This window comes from Terrapene carolina, unplaced genomic scaffold (assembly GCF_002925995.2).
Source record: "Terrapene carolina triunguis isolate 2854851 unplaced genomic scaffold, T_m_triunguis-2.0 Scaffold58, whole genome shotgun sequence".
NCBI lineage: Eukaryota > Metazoa > Chordata > Testudines > Emydidae > Terrapene > Terrapene triunguis.
Window position 1 is genome coordinate 59,614,489 of NW_020664409.1, and position 20,641 is coordinate 59,635,129.

General features: G+C 41.3%; 1 protein-coding gene across 1 annotated transcript; it reads right to left on the reverse strand.

Annotated features, from left to right (window-relative positions):
- Positions 1-8,366: 8,366 nt before the first annotated feature.
- On the reverse strand, positions 8,367-18,987 carry RPL7 (ribosomal protein L7). The gene is made up of 6 exons (XM_029914347.1): positions 18,875-18,987; positions 18,088-18,254; positions 16,769-16,906; positions 15,826-15,935; positions 14,272-14,482; positions 8,367-8,424 (listed from the first exon to the last, which is right to left on the reverse strand). Exons 2-5 carry the CDS (start codon positions 18,186-18,188, stop codon positions 14,274-14,276), a joined length of 558 nt encoding a protein of 185 aa, XP_029770207.1. The 5' UTR covers positions 18,189-18,254; positions 18,875-18,987; the 3' UTR covers positions 8,367-8,424; positions 14,272-14,273.
- Positions 18,988-20,641: the final 1,654 nt, after the last annotated feature.

A 20,641-nucleotide genomic window follows, 5' to 3' on the forward strand; every position in this document is an offset into this window, starting at 1 on the left:
TGCCCTCCCTGGGTTTGATCACTGTGAGTCAGACACATTAATCTGTACCGGCAGAAGCAAGATCACGAAAAACAATTTTTTCTTACCTCACTAATTGTTCTCCAAGATGTTGCAGCAACACATTGCAGTAGAATGAAGACACCAGGTCCTCAAGAACCTAATGGAAAAAATTAAGGATGGGGATTTTTTCCCCCTCGTTAGAAAAAAAGAAGAGATGTTGAACTGGTCACAAAATTGTGGAATGTTAGTAAACTGAGACATTTTTCACACTGACAAAAGTTAAATGTGGGTACAACCTAAATGGTAGGCAACTAGGTTCACAATCCTGAAAACATTTATGCATGTGCTTAATGTTACACCCAGGAGTAGCCCCACTGACGTCAGTGAGACTACGCAGAAGCAGGGCCTAAGAATAGAATGGGGGGGTGTGACAGACCCAGACCAGTGGGGTACAGGAGTCTGGTAGAAGGCAAATATACTGGTCACCGGATGAGTAGTTTTCTGTTCCCTGAGTGACCAGATCAGGGGCTGCACTAGAGTAATCAGGAACCTGCTAGAACCAGTTAAGGCAGGCAGGCTAATTAGGACACCTGGAGCCAATTAAGAAGAAGCTGCTAGAATCAATTAAGGCAGGCTAATCAGGGCACCTGGGTTTTAAAAAGGAGCTCACTTCAGTTTGTGGTGTGAGGGTGAGGAGCTGGGAGCAAGAAGCTGAGTGAGAGGGTGTGCTGCTGGAGGACTGAGGAGCACAACTGTTATCAGACACCAGGAGGAAGGTCCTGTGGTGAGAATAAGGAAGGTGTTTGGAGGAGGCCATGGGGAAGTAGCCCAGGGAGTTGTAGCTGTCATGCAGCTGTTATAGGAGGCACTATAGACAGCTGCAGTCCACAGGGCCCTGGGCTGGAACCTGGAGTTGAGGGCGAGCCTGGGTTCCCCCCAAAGCTCCCAATTGACCTGGACTGTGGGTTCTTCCAGAGGGGAAGGTCTCTGGGCTGTTCCCCAACCCACATGGTGAATCTGAGGCAAGAAAATCTGCCAATAAGCGCAGGACCCACCAAGATAGAGGAGGAACTTTGTCACAGGGGATAAAACTTGGGTAGAATCACTTCATTCTAAACAATAGTAATGTATAGTATGTGTTACTCAATAATAGAAAAAGGCATAAAATAACAAGCAAGGAACACTGATATGGTGGTTAAATTTGAATTTAGCAACAAAAAGTGGGAATTTGGCATGGATTAGTCAGTTTAATTTTTTAAAATTAAAATAACATGACATGTGCCTGACAATGCCATGTCATAGATTCATTGATTCCAAAGTGGTATGCAGGAAGTCAGACTTGATTATCACAATGATCCCTCCCAGTCTTGGAATCAATGAATCTATGACATGGCATTGTCAGGCTTGCTTTCATTTTATAGATTCATACATGTCAAGGCCAGAAGGGACCATTGATCACCTAGTCTGGTCTCTTGTATGACACAGGCCATAGGACTTTTCCAAAATAATTCCTATGCAGATATTTCAGAAAAATATCCAATCTTGATTCAAAAATTGCTAGTGATGAAGAATGCATGACAGTTGATAAATTATTCCAGAGGTTAATTATCCTCACTGTTAAAAATTTACACCTCATTTCCAGTCTGAATTGTCTAGCTTCAACTTCCAGCCATTGGATCATGTTATACCTTTGTCTGTTAGACTGAAGAGTCCATTATTAAATATTTGTTCCCCATGAAGGTACTTATAGATTGTAATCAAGTCACTGCTTAACTCTTCCTTTTGTTAAAATAAATAGATTAAGCTCCTTGAGTCTATCACTAAAAGGCATTTTTTTAATCATTCTTGTGGCTATTCTCTGAACTCTCTTCAATTTATCAACTTCCTTCTTGAATTGTGGACACTAGAACCACAGTGTTCTAGCCATGGTTGCACCAGTGTCAAATACAGAGGTAAAATAACCTTTCTACTCCTACTTGAGATTCCCTTGTTGATGCATCCAAGATTCACATTAGCCCTTTTGGCCTCACCATCACACTAGAATGTCATTGGATTCCAAGTTGTACCCCTTTCCCATCATTCCCTTCCCTTTTATAAGGATTATAATCTCCTCAGCATAAGGACTGTCTTTTCCAATGTTTTTGTACAGCATCCTCAACAATGGGGCCTCTGCATACTAGTGCAATACAAATTAATAATCTAGACTGACTGATCTATGAGGGAACTGATGGGCATGGTCAACAAGTAGGTCAAAGAAAGGTGAAGAAATCAAGGTAACAAATAAGGTGACCAGACAGCAAGTGTGAAAAATTGGGATGGGGTGGGGGTTAATAGGAGCCTATATAAGAAAAAGACCCCAAAATTGGGACTGTCCCTATAAAATCGGGACATCTGGTCACCCTAGTAACAAATTAAAAAACAGGTATGTTCCCATTTCCTCTTTCTGCACAGCCTAAATTCTCACATGGCACAATATTAAAAATATTATTAAAATCTATATGTTTATCAAAGGAAAGGGACTGATAAGAGGCTACTGAGTAAGGATGTAGACAAAGTGAATATATGGAAATAAATAGGACTATAAGGTGTCAATATAGGGTTCTCAAAAAAACCCATGAAAACTGCAGAATGATAATTTTAAAAAAATCTTTGAAAGTGAGGTACCTGTAAGTTGGAAAAGTGATTCTAGTTTCTAAGGATAAAAGTGGACATCCTGTCCAATTCAAAAGCAGTTAGTTAAATATAAATACCAGAACAAATAGTTAAGGAATATTTCTGAAAGCACTTGAGAACTATTTAAACACTAGATAATCTTGAATCAGGAGTAGTTCCTTCCAGAGAAACTCAATTTGCATGTTTGATTCAGTTAAGTTTCCTGGACCAGAGGGAAGATCTTCATCCACCAAACTTAATTCACTCAAGGTATCTACTTTGTGTCTCAAGCCTTGGCCTTATCATAGAACATGAAACAGCCACAGCCCAAGGGAAATCTCATGAACAATAAGGCCCCTGACTTTTAATTAGCAAAAGTAATCATGCCCCAAACATAAGTCTATGGCAAAAAGGTGTGCTGGTGAGAGAACTCACATTTGCTGATTAACACCAGGGTAAATGCATAGACAAAGCCACAAAGAGGGAAATAAATATGTAGCTTTATAAATACAAGCTGTGCCTGTTAGCCTGCATCAATAGATCTTCTGGTCCGGGAGTCTACTCATTAACTACCTTCTAACCAGTTTCTCTAAATACGTGGCCAACATTTTCTAATGTGCCCTCTGACCATTAGGATTAAAGAAATATCTACTGTTCATGCTCCTCAAACTCTCCATTGGTTTGACTGCACAGTCCTCTCCAAGAGGACAAGTTTGTCAGGGAATTACCCTATATCAGGGGTAGGCAACCTATGGCACGCGTGCCAAAGGTGGCACACAAGCTCATTTTCAGTGGCACTCACATCCTGGGTCCCGGCTACCAGTCCAGGGGGGGCTCTGCATTTTAATTTAATTTTAAATGAAGCTTCTTAAACATTTTAAAACCCTTATTTACTTTACATACAACAATAGTTTAGTTATATATTCTAGACTTCTAGAAAGAGACCTTCTAAAAATGTTAAAATGTATTACTGGCACGCAAAACCTTAAATTAGAGTGAATAAATGAAGACTTGGCACACCACTTCTGAAAGGTTGCCGACCCCTGCCCTATATAAAGGAGAGAAAAATCAAGCACCATTGCACCTTAGTATATGTTCTGCTACCTTGCCAAAACTATTCTGCAATGCTAGATGTCAAGAAAAGGTTATGCAGTGCTAGAAAAAATTACAGGTAAAAGGTCTAAATACACAAATAGAGATTGTAAAATTAAGATCAGCAAAAAAGGTTGACCTAATGTATGTATTCACTAATCAGGGTTTATTGCTGGTTTACAATTTATATAAGCCAAACAAGAATAACTTGAGTGGGGATAGAGAGACAAAAGGAAGAGCACAAGTGTGGGGCATGCAGGACTTTGCTTTCTGTGATTAGTTTATGTCATCAGAGAAAGCACTATTATGAATGCTCTACCCTTGAATCTCTCCATTGTTAGAGAACTAAACCTGAAATATTTGTTCTGAATCCTCTGGCATTTTGTTTCCCCTCCTGTATTGAATCACTGGCTTTATAACTATTTCTAGTTTTTATATCTTAGGGACCCTCTGATGTAAATTTACTAGTTTCAATATTGTATCGTTAGAATCTGTCCCATATGTTACCTATCTTTTATTTCTTCTCTTCAAAAGGTGGGTATTTCTTGGCAGATAAACACAGTGAATAAGATACTCCCCCCTCCCCTGCCTTTTTATGTTACATTAAAGGGCTGGGATCCTAGGTGCTGGAACTAGGGATGCTGGTGGTGCTGCAGCACCTCCTGACTTGAAATGGTTTCTATTATATACAGGGCTTACAATTTGGTTCAATGGCTCTCAGCACCCCCACTATAAAAATTGTTCCAGTATCCCTGGCTGGGATGTTGCAAAGTGGCCCTAAAAGCCCCATCTCTCCCCGCTGGGGGAGAATTCCCCTGGCATAAGCACTGTGGTATACAGCTTTAAGGCTTTATTCCCACAAGCCCCTAGCAATCCTTGCTGTGGGAAGGTTCCAGGGGAGGGGCTAAGACCTGGTGGTGGAGATTCTGCCCGGGGAGGCTGCTGTAAATTAGATGTGCTCTGCTCTCTAATGTAAGATCAGTTACGCCAAAGGTCTCTCTGGTCTCCAGTATCCCAGAATCAGGAGGGTGTAAACGTGGCTTAACCACCTGGGGCTGCGAGTTCTGTGCTGCCCCTCTAAGAGATGCAGTACAAAGTTTCCTGTGAAATTCCCCACTGTGAATGAGCACAAAAGCAGCCACATCATGCTGGCCAGTTAAACAGGCACAATGGGTAACTTATGAAAAGAAATATTTAGGATCAAGGTTAATTTTTTACTTTAAAATTAAAGGCATCTGTCTGTAAAGGCTGGTGCATAAAAATCTTCAGAAAACTCAAGCCAAGGATTGCCCTCTTTCAAAATGGCTGCCATATCCTAATGTCCTCAATAGGCCTGAGGCCATAGCTACTTTTAGATTTCATAGATCAGGGTGGCCAACCTGTGGCTCCGGAGCCACATGCAGCTCTTCAGAGGTTAATATGTGGCTCCTTGTATAGGCACCAACTGCAGGGCTGGAGCTACAGGCACCAACTTTCCAATGGGCTGGGGGGAGGGGGTGCCACAGGCCCTGCCCCCACTCCACCCCTTCCCACCCCCCGTCCCCTGAGCCGGTTGTGCCCCCCCCCCCCCCCCCCCCCCCCCCCCCCCCCCTGCATGCTGCAAAACAGCTGACTGGGAGGTGCTGATCAGCAGGGCTGCCAGTGGGCGGGAGGTGCTGGGAGCAGGGGGGTGGAGCTGACATGGGGCTGCTGACGTATTACTGTGGCTCTTTGGCAATGTACATTGATAAATTCTGGCTCCTCTCAGGCTCAGCTTGGCCACCCCTGTCATAGATTATAAAGCCAGAAGAGACTGCTGAAATAACCTAGTCTGACCTTCTGTATAACATAGGCCATAGGACTTCCCTGAATTAATTCCTGTTTGAACTAAAGCAGCAGTTATCAACCAGGGGTCCACGAGCTGTTTCAGAGGGTCTGCCAAACAGGGCAAGTAGGAGCCCTGAGCCCAGGCATCCCATGTGGCTCCTGAGTTGGACCCTCAGCCCCAAGGGGAAGAAGCCCACCCCCTGGGCTGAAGCCTAGAGTCCCCCCTGCTGGGCCATGGAGTTTCTATAGCATATTGGGGCAGGGAGCTTTGAAAGAAAAAAGTTGAGAACCCCTGAACTAGAGCATAGCCTTTAGAAAACAGCCAATCTTGGTTTTAAATTTTCCAGTGAAGAATCTACCACAGCCCGTGGCAAGTTGTTCAAAGTGTTAATCACCCTTGCTGGTTCAAATTTATGCCTTATCTCTAATTTCAATTTGGCTAGCTTCAACATCCAACCATTGGATCTTGTGTTGTACCTTTGTCTTCTAGATGGAAGAGCCCTCTTATCAAATTTCTGCCTCCTATGTAGATACTTATAGATTGATCAAGTCACTCCTTAACTTTCTCTTTAATATAAATGGATTGAGCTCGAGAGTCTACAAGGCACGTTTTCTAATCCTTTAAACATTCTCCTAAGTCTTCTCTGAACCCTCTAATTATCAGCATCCTTCTTGAATTGTGGCCACCAGCACGGGATATAGTATTCCAGCAGCAGTTGCACCAGTGCTAATTACAGATGTAACCTGTCTACTTCTACTCCAGAGTTCCATTTATACATCCAAGCATCACATTAGCCCTTTTGGCCACAGCATTGTCCTGGGAGCTTAGCTGATTATCCTCCATGACCCTGAAGTTTTTTTTCTAGTCACTTCTTACCAGGATAGGGACCCCCATCCTGCAAGCATGACCTGCATGTTTTATTCTGAGATGCATATTTTAGTTAGCCAGACTGAAAGGTAGTTCCATCACTCCCAGCTTACGAAGTGATTCAGATCACCCTGCATCACTGACCTGTCCTGTTATTTACCACAATCTTTGTGGTATGTGCAAACTTAAGTTAGGGTGTCCTATTTCACAATGGCCACCACCCATTGTTTCCATTATAAAGTCAGCAGCTATAATTAAAAGCAGCCTGTGGCCTCAATCCTATTGGAACAGTAGGACACATAACAGGGCCAGTTATGACTTCAGTCCCCTGGAGAATAGGAGAAAGCAGTGATTTTTGAAAGAGGGCAGTTTTGTGGGATTCTCTGTAGTTGAACATTATTTGCAACCACCTGAAGAACCTGTTAGTTTTAAAGAATGGGAAAAATGACCATGAATCCTAAGTTCTTCAAATTTAGTACATGTGCAAGAGCTCAGTGAGTTTTAACCATAGAAGAAGTTTGAAGCATGTGAATTATTCATGATGATAATCACTGGAGAGAAAGCAAATGTTTGACACTAAGTGCAACTTCCTTAAAGGATCCATTTTAACATAAGTTTGTTAAAGATAAATAATTGTAAATTTGCAGAAAACTCATGTATAGCAGAAACACTAATTATGGGGAGAATACTCTGTATGCTTCACACATAACATGGCTGAATCGGTGTTCTAAGTGCAAAATTAAATAAGACCATAACTATGGAACCATAAGGGGCTTCCATAACATGTCTATCATGCCATTTTTGAAGGCAGCCATTGAAACACTGGAAATCTCTTGTCTGTGGGGCTGTTCATGTCTCTAGCCATGGAAGAACAGTAATTTTCTTAAAGACAAATTATGTAGCTATTTGATATTACAATTCCATTGTTATATAAATATAAAAATATGCACTTTCATATATTTGTGCTATTCATTAGCTGAGACTTTCACAACTGTAGATATTTAACCCATTACACAGGTGAGTAAAATGACTCTGAATGGTTTCTTGCCACAGTCATGGTTCAACAGCAGAGACAGGAATACAAATCTGGTATCTTATTGTTGAAAATTACATCAGAAGAATCATGAAACTGAGGTTATATAAAGAGGTATTTACACAAAAGGAATTAATCCCGCACTATGAAGTTTCCTGGATGAATAATTTGTCCTTCATTTTGGATGTTGGTCACATTACATCCTATCTTTAGGCCACAGCAAGTTTGAGAAGTATACTGACAACTAACCCATTTGTGCCCCTTTATTTCAGCTCTCACGTGTAACTGACGCTGTCAGTAGCAGAGCTGAAATAAACAAACGTTTTAATAGAAAATTAGTTTCTCAATGCACTGAAAACTTTCATGTGTCTTAGTCTAAACTTGTTTAAGGGTGGTGGGGTGCTGAGAACCTTAATTTTTTTGTTGTTGCAGACCTAAGGAGCCTGGACTCTTCTGTGCCCCTTAGCAAGTCTGCAGAGTCTTGCCCAACTGCCATGGAGTGCAGAAAGGAATCTGGGAAAAGGGTGGTGGAAAGTTACTGGTTTGCCAGATGTATGTTGCAGCAAACTGAGCCTTGATTCTGCAGCCCTCCTAGGGCCTTAATCAGTCAATAGAAACAAGACGCTTACCCATCATCTCCCCCCCCCCCCCCCCCCCCCAAAAGCCACTCTATACCTCCTCTGCTACAGTTGAAATTCAGAAGAGAGTGGGAGGGCTTACCCTGAAGGTACTTCATATTTGAGGAGAGGAAGAATAAGTGTGAAGTAAAATAAAAAGGAAGTAGTATTTTATACTTTACTATTGAATCTTAATTATGAAGCTTTGGGAGTACCCTATTAAAGCCCACTTTTAGACAATGTGACTACACAGGAGTACGACAGAAAAATCCCCAGGCAAAATGACTTGAGACTGTTATGCACAGAACATTTTTTTTTATTAACAGATCAGAGTAGGAAAGTCCACTGCTGGGCACCTGAAAGAGAAGACAAATTAACATTAACAATATTATTTGACTTTCTTAGTTCTACATGATGGTAATATAGAAATTATCAGTTTATCACAGCTGAAGTGACTTTATATATATTTTCAACCACATGGAAAAGACCCTTAGGTGCTAACTATTTAATATGACTTTACTAGAATCCTATGCAAGTCAAATAGCTCCAACCTCAATACCTAAGTTCCTTTATTCGCAATAAAGCACTGTCTTCCAACTGTAGCTTTAGAACATGTTATGTCTCCTAATATAAGAACATTAATGTGACAAAAGAAAGAAGCAAGTCTACCTTGAATGAAGAGGAAAGCTAGTATTTAAGGCAGAACACAATCAAGTCATAGTCCCTGCTGTTAATGTTGATGCTAAACATGTAAAAATGCACTTCAATCCAGCTCCACCTATGTTATTATGAGTCCTGTGTCTATACAAGGGAATTTTAAGCAAAGGCTTAAAGGCACTCCTTTCAGCTTTGTGTTAAGCACTCAGCTGCATTGGGCCTCCCCACACAAACACTGCTCAAGGTGAGACAATGCTGGAAAAACTGTAGGAAATATTTAGTAAATCTCCCTAATGTAGACAAAGGGGCAGAGGTATGTTACATACCCAATGTTACATACCCTCACAGGTACGTAACATTGAAATGAACATTCACCTTCAGGCATACAACCCTTTAGAAGACATTTGCTTACATAGGCATTAGCTTAGATGAACACTATTCCTTATTAAGCTAGGGAGCTAGTTTTCACTACATTACTAGCAGACAATTCCCTGCCCCCTCACAAAGTTTTGTAATGAATGAGAAAATTGAATAGTCTTTCCAAAGAGTTAATCATTGTTCATATATTTAAAGAGAATGTGTAAACAACTTCAGTAGATAGCAGTAAAGTAACTGGGATTTTCTGCAGGAAAGAAAATGTAGGGGAATGGAAACAAAGGGGAGAAAGTGTTTACAAAAGCTGCAGACCAATGGAAAGGGTCTATAGGAGTTTTTAAAAATGCTTCGCTGATACCTGCAGCCCAAATATAACATGGCAAGGGCATAAGAACAAGGAAGTGTGATTAAAAGGAAATGGAAGTGACACAGCAGTTTGTATTGACCTGTAGTACTAGTATAGAATGGACTGAAACCGAACCCAGCTAGTGACAAGGAATGCTATTGAGGTGGAACACCAATCAAAATCATGACAAGCACCATTTCACTGAACTTAAGCCATCTGTATATGTGAGCACAGAGGCAGCTTAACCACATTCAGGGGAAGAAAGGAAAAAGTAGAGCTTAAACTTCCTTCCCACACAAAGCTCCTGGAAGCTTAGGCCACAATGATGTTCCATCATGCTGGGTAAACTTAAAAGCAAAGCTCATTGATGGAAGGAGTGCAGACTGCATACTGATATAGGCTATAGAGCAGTGGTTCTCCAACTTTTGTACTGATGACCCCCCCTTTCACACAGCAAACCTCTGAGTGCGACACCCCCCCTCACAATAAATTAAAAACACTTTTTTATAGATTTAACAGCATTATAAATGCTGGAGGCAAAGCAGGGTTTAAGGTGGAGGCTGACAGCTCATGACCCCCCATGTAATAACCTCGTGACCCCGAGGGGTCCCGACCCCCAGTTTGAGAACCCCTGCTATAGAGCAATGTGTGGTCTTAAAGCTGTTGGGATACAGTTGGAAAAAACAGCAATTTATTTACACAAGCGGGAACTGCCATCCAGTTTGCAGACATCTAACAAAGGCAGTTTTGCTCAATTTTGAATGATTGAAGATTTATTTACTAATTTTAGAAGTGTTTTTTCATCACATTTGTTAAATTTCCAGGAAAGATGTTAAAAGCACTGTGTTATTAACCACCCAGAAAGTTACCCCATCAGAACCAAATAAAAAAATTCTACAAAACTTAATTGTGATCCCTAGACTAGCATAATAGCAATATAATGATTTTATCCCAACCTCCAAGTCTTATTCAGAAGAGCTCCCAAAGATTTCAAAGAATGGTCTACTTCCCTTCTCCCCACCAGCCAATCATCTATTCTTGGGAATACTAATTGCTTACTTAGGAAATATTTAACGTTTTAAACTGCCTACTTGCAATTTAGCAGGTGGAGCGAGAAACCAGCACCATGTGACTAGCCAGCTACAGAACAAGCTCTTACAGCACTTCTGATCCATAGAACTTAAAGCACATAGACAACCAGCAAATGGTAAGGCCAATTTCAGAGCTCATCACAAACCCCCTGTACTGCTATGAGCAGGTAGTTTCAGAGAAGGCAGCCCATTCACCAACAGAGAGGAAAACACTCCCCATCTCCAGTCAACCCCAAGTGACTAATGGAAAGAACAAACCAAACCAAAAATCGGTTTGGGTCAATTGAAACACTGTTTCAATTACTTTATTTGAATTGTTGACACTGGGAAGGTATCTTCCCAGCCATAAAAATTCACCTTTAAAAAATGAAGGCGTTCTCTCCTCCTCTAAGGGCACAGAAAAGCATTTAGGTGTTCATAATCTCTAATGAGTAAGTAATCTGAAGGCTTGCTATTTTGTAGTGTAGTATAGTAAACTCACTGATGTTGAGCACTTGTTTAATCTAATTTAGGTGCTTGGGTTTTTAAAAAGGGCATGAATAGGGCTCCGTGTCTGTCGCGGAAGTCAAAAATTCTGTGATTTTTTCACACACACACCCACATTTAGTCAGGGATATTTACAGTATAAGTCATGAACAGGTCATGGGTGGTGAATTTTTGTTTATTGCCCATGACCTGTTCATCACTTTTACTAAAAATACCCATAACTAGGGCCCTACCAAATTCAGCCATGAAAAACGTGTCACGGACCGTGAAATCTGGTCTCCCCCCATGAAATTTGGTATGTTGTGTGCTTTTACCTTGTACTATACAGATTTCATGGGGGGAGACCAGTGTTTCTCAAATTGGGGGTCCTTCCAAAAGGAAGTTGCAGGGGGAGTCACAAGGTTATTTTAGGGAGGTTGCGGTATTGCCACCCTTACTTCTGCGCTGCCTTCATTGCTGGGAGGCCAGAGAACGGCGGCTATTTGTCAGGCACCCAGCTCTGAAGGCAGCAACCCACCAGCAGCAGCACAGAAGTAAGGGTGGCAATGCCATACCATGCCACCCTTTACTTCTGTCCTGCTGCCTTCAGAGCTGGGCGGCTGGAGGGTGAGGGCTGCTGACTAAGGGCCCAGCTCTGCAGTCAGCAGTACAGAAGTAAGGGTGGCAATACCATACCATGCCATCCTTACTTCTGCACTGCTGCTGGTGGTGGCTCTGCCTTCAGAACTGGGCTCCTGGCCAGCAGCCACCAAGCTTTGAAGGCAGCATCAGCGGTGCAGAAGTAAGGGTAACACACAGCAACACCCCCCCTACAATAACCTTGCGACCTCCCCCACAATTCCTTTTTGGGTCAGGACTCCTACAATTAAATCACTGTGAAATTTCAGATTTAAATAGCTGAAATCATGAAACTTACTATTTTTAAAAGTCTCTGATGTGAAATTGACCAAAATGGACCATGAATTTGGTTCCTAACTATGACTAAATCGTAGCCTTACTAATGCATAATTTCTCTAAAGGCATGGGAGTACATATTTCCTTTGTTCTTCTTTAAAGCAGTGCTTTGACACCATATTGCTAAAATGGCCCAATAAGTCTTTGTATCCAGTCTATTCTGCTCTGTCAATGCTGCACAAAACCCTGATCATAGCTCCAGTGCATCTCTGCAGCTACCATTCAGACTTTAGTCAGGCAACAGAAGAAAACTGATACGACTAGCTGCTATTCAGAACCCTGTGGGCAACTGGTAGCTAACAAGAACCAAGTCAGTTTCAGTCTGCTGCTGCTTAGGAAAGCTACAAACAGCAACAGAAGTTACTGGAACTGAAGAATGTGCCAGAGGACAGAGAACTCTGAAAATGAAGGGGGGAAATGTGCGTTGAAGTAGCAGAACCCTTCTTATGCTCACAGCAGGAAGGGCAGACTGAATGATGCAATCTTTTCTGCCCACAATATTTTAAAATTCTGCATATTTTATTTGTCAAAATAACAATATAATCATGCCAGTTTCAATTATTTTAGTAATTTATTTCAAAATACTTGTCAGCAAGTATGTCTGTAACAATACAGACCAAAAAAAAAAAGATCCAGGAAGTGTTTTTTGACAAATAATATGCCTAGTAAGGAATCTATTTCCAGCACCCCTCACAAACAGCACAAAAACTTCGGGGAGGGAGTCAGGGGTAACCGAGGAGCTGAGGGACAGGGAAGCAATTGCTGGGAAGGAGCCTGGGAGTGAACCTGGTGGGTTGTTGGGTGTGGATGGGAGAAGTAGGGAGCCTCCCCTATGCAGACCCTGGCTGACCTCTAGCCTCTCCCATTCAGTCAGGCACATCTGCCCCTGTCCCCATGGGGCCCTGCAACCTATATTCTGCAGAGGAACAAAAATCTGTGGAGGACATGAGTTCTGTGTATGTGTAGTGGTCAGAATTCTCCCCAGAGCATAGGTATCAGACTGTCACTAAAGGCTGATATGAAAGAGGTCCCAAGTACAGCCAAGTGGAAACTGTTTTCCCATCCCACAAAAATTATTCTGAACAATTTCCCATTCCAAATGAGGACAAAGTCAATCTCAAATTTTCACAAACCCCAAATCCAAGAAGATTCCAGTTTAGGTCAATTGAAAGTTTCAGTAATTTTGAATTTGTTTTTTACATTTCAAAACAGTCATTTTGAACTAGAAACCCAGAATTTTTCAATTCAGATGTCATAATGAAATGTTTTGACAATTTTGAAATTTTTAAAAATCTGAGCTGAAAACTTGTCAAAACAGATCCTTTCCCACTAAACAGTTCAGTTTTGCCAAACTGGCATGTTCCAACAAAAACATTGTCAAAGTTCCTGACGAGCTCTAGTGCCAAGCACGGTCCATGAATAGCACCATTAGAAATCCCAACATACGTGGGTTAATAAAATGCACCGTAGCATTGTCCATGGAGCACATTGGTGGGCCGACCTTTTTCTTATCAGTCTCTAGACTAGGAATTTGGTAGTCCTCAAGCCCTCTGGCCACTTCAATAATCCATACTAACTTTTTGCTTTATGGTTTCCTTTTGCCTGTTTTTCTGAAATAGAGTATTACTTTGGCCAATATAGGGAACAGAGATGTCCTGTTAATACACACACTGAATTAAAAGTTTATAAGTGCTTTTATAGTCCATACCGTCCCCTGCCATTTCTATAAGCACCTCTGACTCTGCAAGGCTAAGAGCCAAATTCAAAGAGATCACTTGTACCTAGATTAGTGATTACAAGAAAGACCTCTTGTGGCCAGATGAAGTTAATTGATGGCTAACAGCAAAAGTAAGGAGCTTTCTGGGAATGACTATTACTTTTGATCCTTTAATGCCAGTAAGGGCATTCAACGTTTCCATTACAAATCCCAAGCATGGCTAAATATGTAAATTATTTGTTTAGCAAGTTAGTAGTAAGTTGTTGGGGAAAAATACATAGCAACTATGATGAAGATCCAAACAATTTCTGTACATGTGTTTTTTATAACCTTTGAGAAGATTTTAACATTAAAAATAAGTTAATGATCAGATATTGGACAAACTAGTTCAATAAGGCTTCACACTCTAACAGTCTGATCCAAACAGATAATATACATCCACTACATACCCCCCCTTAAAATCAGGCAACTTTGCCTTCCATATCCACTGGACCACATCCTTTACTGCATATTTAATGTAAAATTAAGGAGGTGCTAATTTTAAGGTACATTTTCCCTGTGACATTAAGTGTCTTACCATTAGTTCATTCTCCTTATGAGCCTGTTAATCTGATCTTCCCTGTTGCCAGCATCTCCACCTTCCACAAAGTGGATAGTTTTCTTTTTCATTCCACCTCGAGGAGAAGATAACTTGAAGGGCCATAGAAAGTTGTTCACCACTTTGAAATTCTTACCAACAGTATAGATCTCATGGACCACATCTTCCATGCAGATGATGCCATATTTCTCTGAAATCCAGGAAACAGTAATTATACAGGACTATCAGACTAAAACCCAAGGCCTGTGGCATGATTACCTACAAAACACTATCCACAATTCAAAAGTTGTCTCAAGTGTTATGTTCACTAGTAACCAATGCTATCTCAAGTTGTTTGCTTGAGATCAAGTCAATTCCACAAATCACCATGCTCTGCTTTAATCTTTCAAAACAAGTTGTGTACTATTTTTCCCCTCAAGGCTGTTACTATTGCTAATTAGAAACAAATGGTTTGCTTCCCCCTTACATATGAAAAAAGACAGAAAAACACTACAGAAAGCTTGTTTATATAATAATACTAACCAGCAATGACAGGGAAAAGAAAACCATGATAATCTAATGGAATTTTGGTAAACATTGTTTCATAGTGGTCTTTTAAGAAAAAATAAGTTAAATCAACACTGATTACACACTTGCACTTAACTGAAATTCATCTTTTTTTAAATCTCACATTAACTGTTGCAAGGATTTAGCGAACAATGCTCCAATGGCATTTCTGTATTTAATGCAGTCTTCAAACATCAAGAGTTCAGATTTTCCAAGAGCATCTGGTAATACAACGCAGCAATTGAGTGTTTTGTGTTGTGAAAACCCAATTCTTAGAATTGTAATGTAAAGAATAATGGACTTTCAGATCTCAGCAAATTATGAAAGTAGAATATATACTGCTATTTTTAGTGACCCAGGTATATAATGGAAAAACAAACAAGAACAATTTGAATTGTGAATAGACAAACTATTTTGCCGTTAATTCCAGATGAATGGGGAGGGTGAGGTTTCACCAACATTCAGTAACATGGAATGTGGAAATTAACTTCCTGCACCACAATGTTAAATTAATATCCCAAAATCTTAAAATCTGATTAGATATAAGATATTGATTACTGCATATTTACTTAGTAAAAGATTTCAAAACAGTTCAGAAATACCTGCCATTGTTTCAGTATTTCCACTCTTAGTGGTAATGATTTCTCGCTGATATTTTCATTCTTAAAAGGCTCCTACTTGACCTATCAGTTTTTCCATTAGAAATCAATGCAAATCAAGCTGAGACAAGGTTTATTGTTGAATAGCCTAGTCAAATTATAAAAGTTAGTTAATTTACCTTACATTTTTGAAAGTTTTGATTTCTAATAGGAAAAGCTAATACTTTCATTCCTGCTTTGCATCAAGTTGCCAAGATAGTGATTTATTGTCATAGTAAAACCTATTTTTAGTCATAGAGGTAGTGTTCAGAATTTTTAAGCTCATATTTTTAGCTAAATCAGATAATCTTAAACCAAAGTCATTGCTAAAAAATTAAGTTGTGTTTACCAAGACACCGCTGAATCAGAGAATTGTCAGTCAGAGCAATGCGCTGCCTGTTGATCTTGCCGTAACCACGCTTGTAGATCAGTTCATGCACAGATTTCAGATTGGGGTAACTGAAATATCGAAGTGAGATAGAAGTGATTGGGATTCTCATTCAATAATGCCAAAAAATGAAGTTCTATATTAAATTATTCGAGCTTAGTATGAGGACAATGCACATACCAACAGTGTTTCCTCTAATTTTTCCCACCCATGTGCGGAATGAGTTTTGTTATGTGCACCAATATGGAGGTGATGTGCCACACATCACCTCCATATTGGTGCATATATCAAAATTCATGTGGCGGGGTGGAACCAAGGGGTTTGGAGTGTGGAGGGGGCTCAGGGCTGGGACAGAGGGTTGGGGTGCAATGTGGGGGGGTGAGGGCTCTGGGGTGGGGCTGAAGGGCTTGGGGTGCAGTGGGGCTACCTGGGGAGAGAGGACTCCCCCTCATCTCTCTCTCCCCGCAGCAGCACCTGGACTGGTGGGAGAGGTGCCTTTCCCCCAGCTGCGGCAGGTTCAGGGCCAGGCCGGGGAAGGTCCCGGTTGGGCTGGGTCAGGGCGCCTGTTCTGCCATTGTGGCAGGTCCGGGGCTGGGTGCCACAGCAGGTCCGGGATTTGGGAAGAGGTATCTCTCGCTGCCGCAGACCTGAGCGCCAGCACGATGCTCAATAGGCAGCTGTGTGGCCACGCAGCTTAGAGGGAACTTAGCATGCCAAGGGTAACAACCCAGTGCAACACAATGGATGCAAAACACTTCATGTTGCGCCAATGGGAATTCATGATGGAGAGTCAGACCAGGTCTTGTGTTTACTTTTTTTGCTTCTTATTTCAGTGTTGAGCAGTACATCCTGTATTTTACTTCTCAAATTCACTTGATAAAGTTAAATTGAAAACTTCACTTACCCCCATGCAATGTAGGGTTCAACAATCCGCAGCATGTTAATTGAAGCCTTGTTGAGTTTTACAAATGTGCCATTGAAAATCTGACGCAGGCGAAGGAGCTGCAATACTTTACGGACCTTTGGGCTAACTCCATTGATACTGCGAAGTGCAGAAGTGATATGCTTAGATTTACATTTGTCTGTAGTAATATTCAAATAATTTGATCTACATGGCTATGTGGCTTTGATTCAGTAATCAGCTATATGCTTACCAATGATTCAAAGTAACAATTGCAGTGAACTGTATTATGTTTTACCATCTCTATTTTATACTCTGAAACTTTCATTCAAAGCAGATCTACTACTTTTAATCTAGAGTCTCCCTTCAACAAGCTAACAAGGGCTCAGTCTGACCTACTCTTGAGCAAAAGCAAAGCAGCAAGGTGATACTCTTGATTCACAATTCAGTGCCCCCACCAGAAAACAACCAGGGATATAGTTCAACTTCAATGAGAACCAGGTACACCCTTCTTTAAACAGCCCTTTTCCTGGATCACTAGTTGATTTCTCTCTCCTAGTACACCTTTAAACAAGCTGTTCGGAAACATGTGGAGGGAGAGATTTCTATGGTGCCTCATTAATAATGGTCTGCAGACTTATTCATATTATCCAGTTTACGTTGTAAAAGTAACAAATACTAATTTTTGCAATGTTGCAGGTATATAATAGAAGAACAAGCATGGGAAAACAATTTGAATTGATAGACAAACCTGCTCTTTTATCATCACTCCAAGATTAAATGTAAATGAGGATAATTCACTCTCCACGCACAGTTGCTAGTTTGCCTCTTTACAGGTCTGTCATCTTACATGGGGGTTCCGTTTCGCGGTTAGCGCATAAAGCAAAAACCGCGTATAGCCAAAACCCCATTGAGTTCAATGGCGGGCGAAATCGCCCGTACTACAGGTATAGTATTAAAACTGTTGCTTTTCTCTTTTTTTGTTTTGTTTTTGCCGACTGCGTAAAGTTGAAATCGCGCATGTCAAATGCGCGTAAGATGCGACAGACCTGTACTGACAATATCAAAACATGGGCTTTGTTCCGAATATGTTGGTGGGTTTGTGGCTGGAACTAGACTGTCTGAACGAGTCCTCTGCTAGTACTGTCAACCTACCTGGACCTACTAGTGGAAGGCTTTTATTACAAATGAGATGAACTTTTAAGTACTCTATAGTGCTGCTCTATCAAATATGGTAAGGCCAAATTTCCCCCACACATCTTAACAAAATGAATCTATTCCCCATGAATTTTAACCATAGTCCAAAATGGTAAATATCTTACCCTCTGATCCTGATCACAAAGGCCAATTTTGGTTCAGCAGGTACATAGTAATTGCCAGCTTTGCGTGCCATTCGGGCCATACGAATCTCACGTCTATACATTTGCCTGTACTCCTTGTGATAGGCCTGAGCTCTTGCATAGATGAGTTTTCTTTGAGCTTTACGAAGCTGAAATTAGGGATAAAATGTCATCCAAAAGTACATTATGTTCATAAGTATATTAACCTACAACAGCTCAATAATATCATTCCAAGTGATCAATAAGCTTTACAAAATGTGTACAATAGATAACAACACCATCCTAACATATAAAAGCAGAAAAAAATCAACCTCAGCTTTAAAGTACTGTAGCATCTCCTGTGCATACAACCATTATTTATTGCCACACTCAAGACAAGCAGACCAGTTTGTTTCCCTCACCTGGTATTTAGAGTAATATATTAGTGACATTTTGGACAAAGTTTCTAAAGGCCTTTAACAGCTATGTCATCGTGCACCAATACGCAATTTCTTACTGAATAGGCTATCTTCCTGCCATATACCAACGAACATTAAACTCTGAACTTCAAATCCTAATACTGCCTCTAAGATTACTCTCCCAAAAATTACTGTTCTTTCTGAAGGGTGGTGCGTAGTAAAATACCCTGCAAAATGTCCGTGATTAACAAAACAGCTGTCTATATATCAGATTTAAGATCTACTAAATTCTATCTCCATCTCTATATATTTGAATTGCCTTCACTGTATAATTAAACAATTCAAACAAGTACGTTTATTAAAATATTTACCTTCTTTTGAACCACTAGCCTCTTCAGACGCTTGGCCTTTATATCAGCAAAAGCCTTTCGCTTTTTTAAAAGGCTTTCTGGAACAGATGGCACCTTCTTTCCTCTAAATTATAAAAAAAAGACTTGAGGGTCTATTTATAGATCACTTTCACATGACAAATAATGAAAGGTGTATCTGCAAATTTAGCTTCACTAAGAATTATTATAAGCAGCTTTGATATACATAAATCACACATGGAACCGAAAATGCAAGCCTCAGTGTCCTGAAGAGTTTATAATTACATTCTGCCTCCCTGTATCTTCAATTGTTTAGGGTCTTACTCAGGCCTGAACTCCTGTATAGTATTATAATATGTACTTATAGCCTCTTTCATCCACAGATAAGGAAACTTGCATTGCTGTAGCAGCTAAATAGCTAACTGCCTTTTATTGCTACTTCTAGGTATTTATAAAGCAACCACTTATCTGAATACTTACAAATTAAAAGCAACAAGCAATTTGAAAGACTATCATCCAACACCTTCCTTTTAGACACCATTTGGGAGTCTAAAAAGTTTTGTTTTTTTCATTCTACTTAAAAGCCATCACTCTAGCTTAAAATTGAGGCAAACTCTCTCAAAAGATGGATCTTACATCTAGCTCTGAATACAAGTCAGTACAGGGACAGTCCAAGACTTACAAACAGCTGCAATGGTGGCTGTAGCGATCCCTGGCTATAGCTTGAATACCAATTAAATTTGATACTTCATTATGAAGGAAGTCTAAGGTCATTATCACTAAGGCTTGTAATTCAACTTCGTTAAGTTTTGTGGGAGTTTGTCTGAAAGACCTTCTAGGAAGTCACTTGTCGTGTTAGAAGAGTAACATCACAGTTTGTAATGCATCATTCATTTAGAGCTAAATAGTGCCCTTGGATACATGGGCACAACTCCCACTAGCTTCATGCATATAAAGGCAGCATCTAGCCCTAAATAATGCTTCATACAGCACACTAACACAGCAAGACAGGAGAGGAGTGACTGCTGTGTTGCAGGGGATCCTGCCTATGGGACACGGCGCGGGGAGACTGTACACGCTGTTGGCGCATCCCCTCATGACGGCTCCTGAACCGCGACATCTCTCCCCCAGCAACCCCAGCCCCGCTCCCGAAGACCCTTCCTCCTCAAGCACAAGGGCCCTACGCAGTCAGGCCGCCGCACCCAAGAGACTCTCCATCAAGTCCTGGCACACCAGGCGAGGAGAACCAACCCCCCTGCCGCCCCAAGCCCAGGCCGCCCCGGCCACACACAGCTCTGGGCCGCCGGGGAGGGCCTGAGGTGGGTCGATACGAGCGGCAGCGGGGAGGCAGAGCCCCGGCGGTCGGGCTCGGGGAGCCGGCGGGGGGCAGAGGCTGCCACGCCGCGGATGGAAGCGGATTTTCCCGGGGAAGAAGTTGCACTTACTCTACGCCCGCCATGATCCCCACCGGAAAAGAGAGCGCGCGCATGCGCATCACACACTTAAAGAATCGGGTCCGGGAAGGGGCCAACGGCAAAAGCTCTGGGTTTTGCTGTCTAACGCGGTGCCTGAATACAATTTAGGAGTAGGGAGGTGACTATAAGTGAGTGCCTGAGCTGTACGGTGGCTAAATTGAAGGGGCTCAGAGCTGGATGGGAATGTAGGGGCGCAAAGCGAAGGTTAGATGGCTCATTGAAACACACAGTAAGCTTTTACAGACCAGGAGGTAGAGGCTATAAACACTTTCCTCTTAAAACATTACTAAAGCCC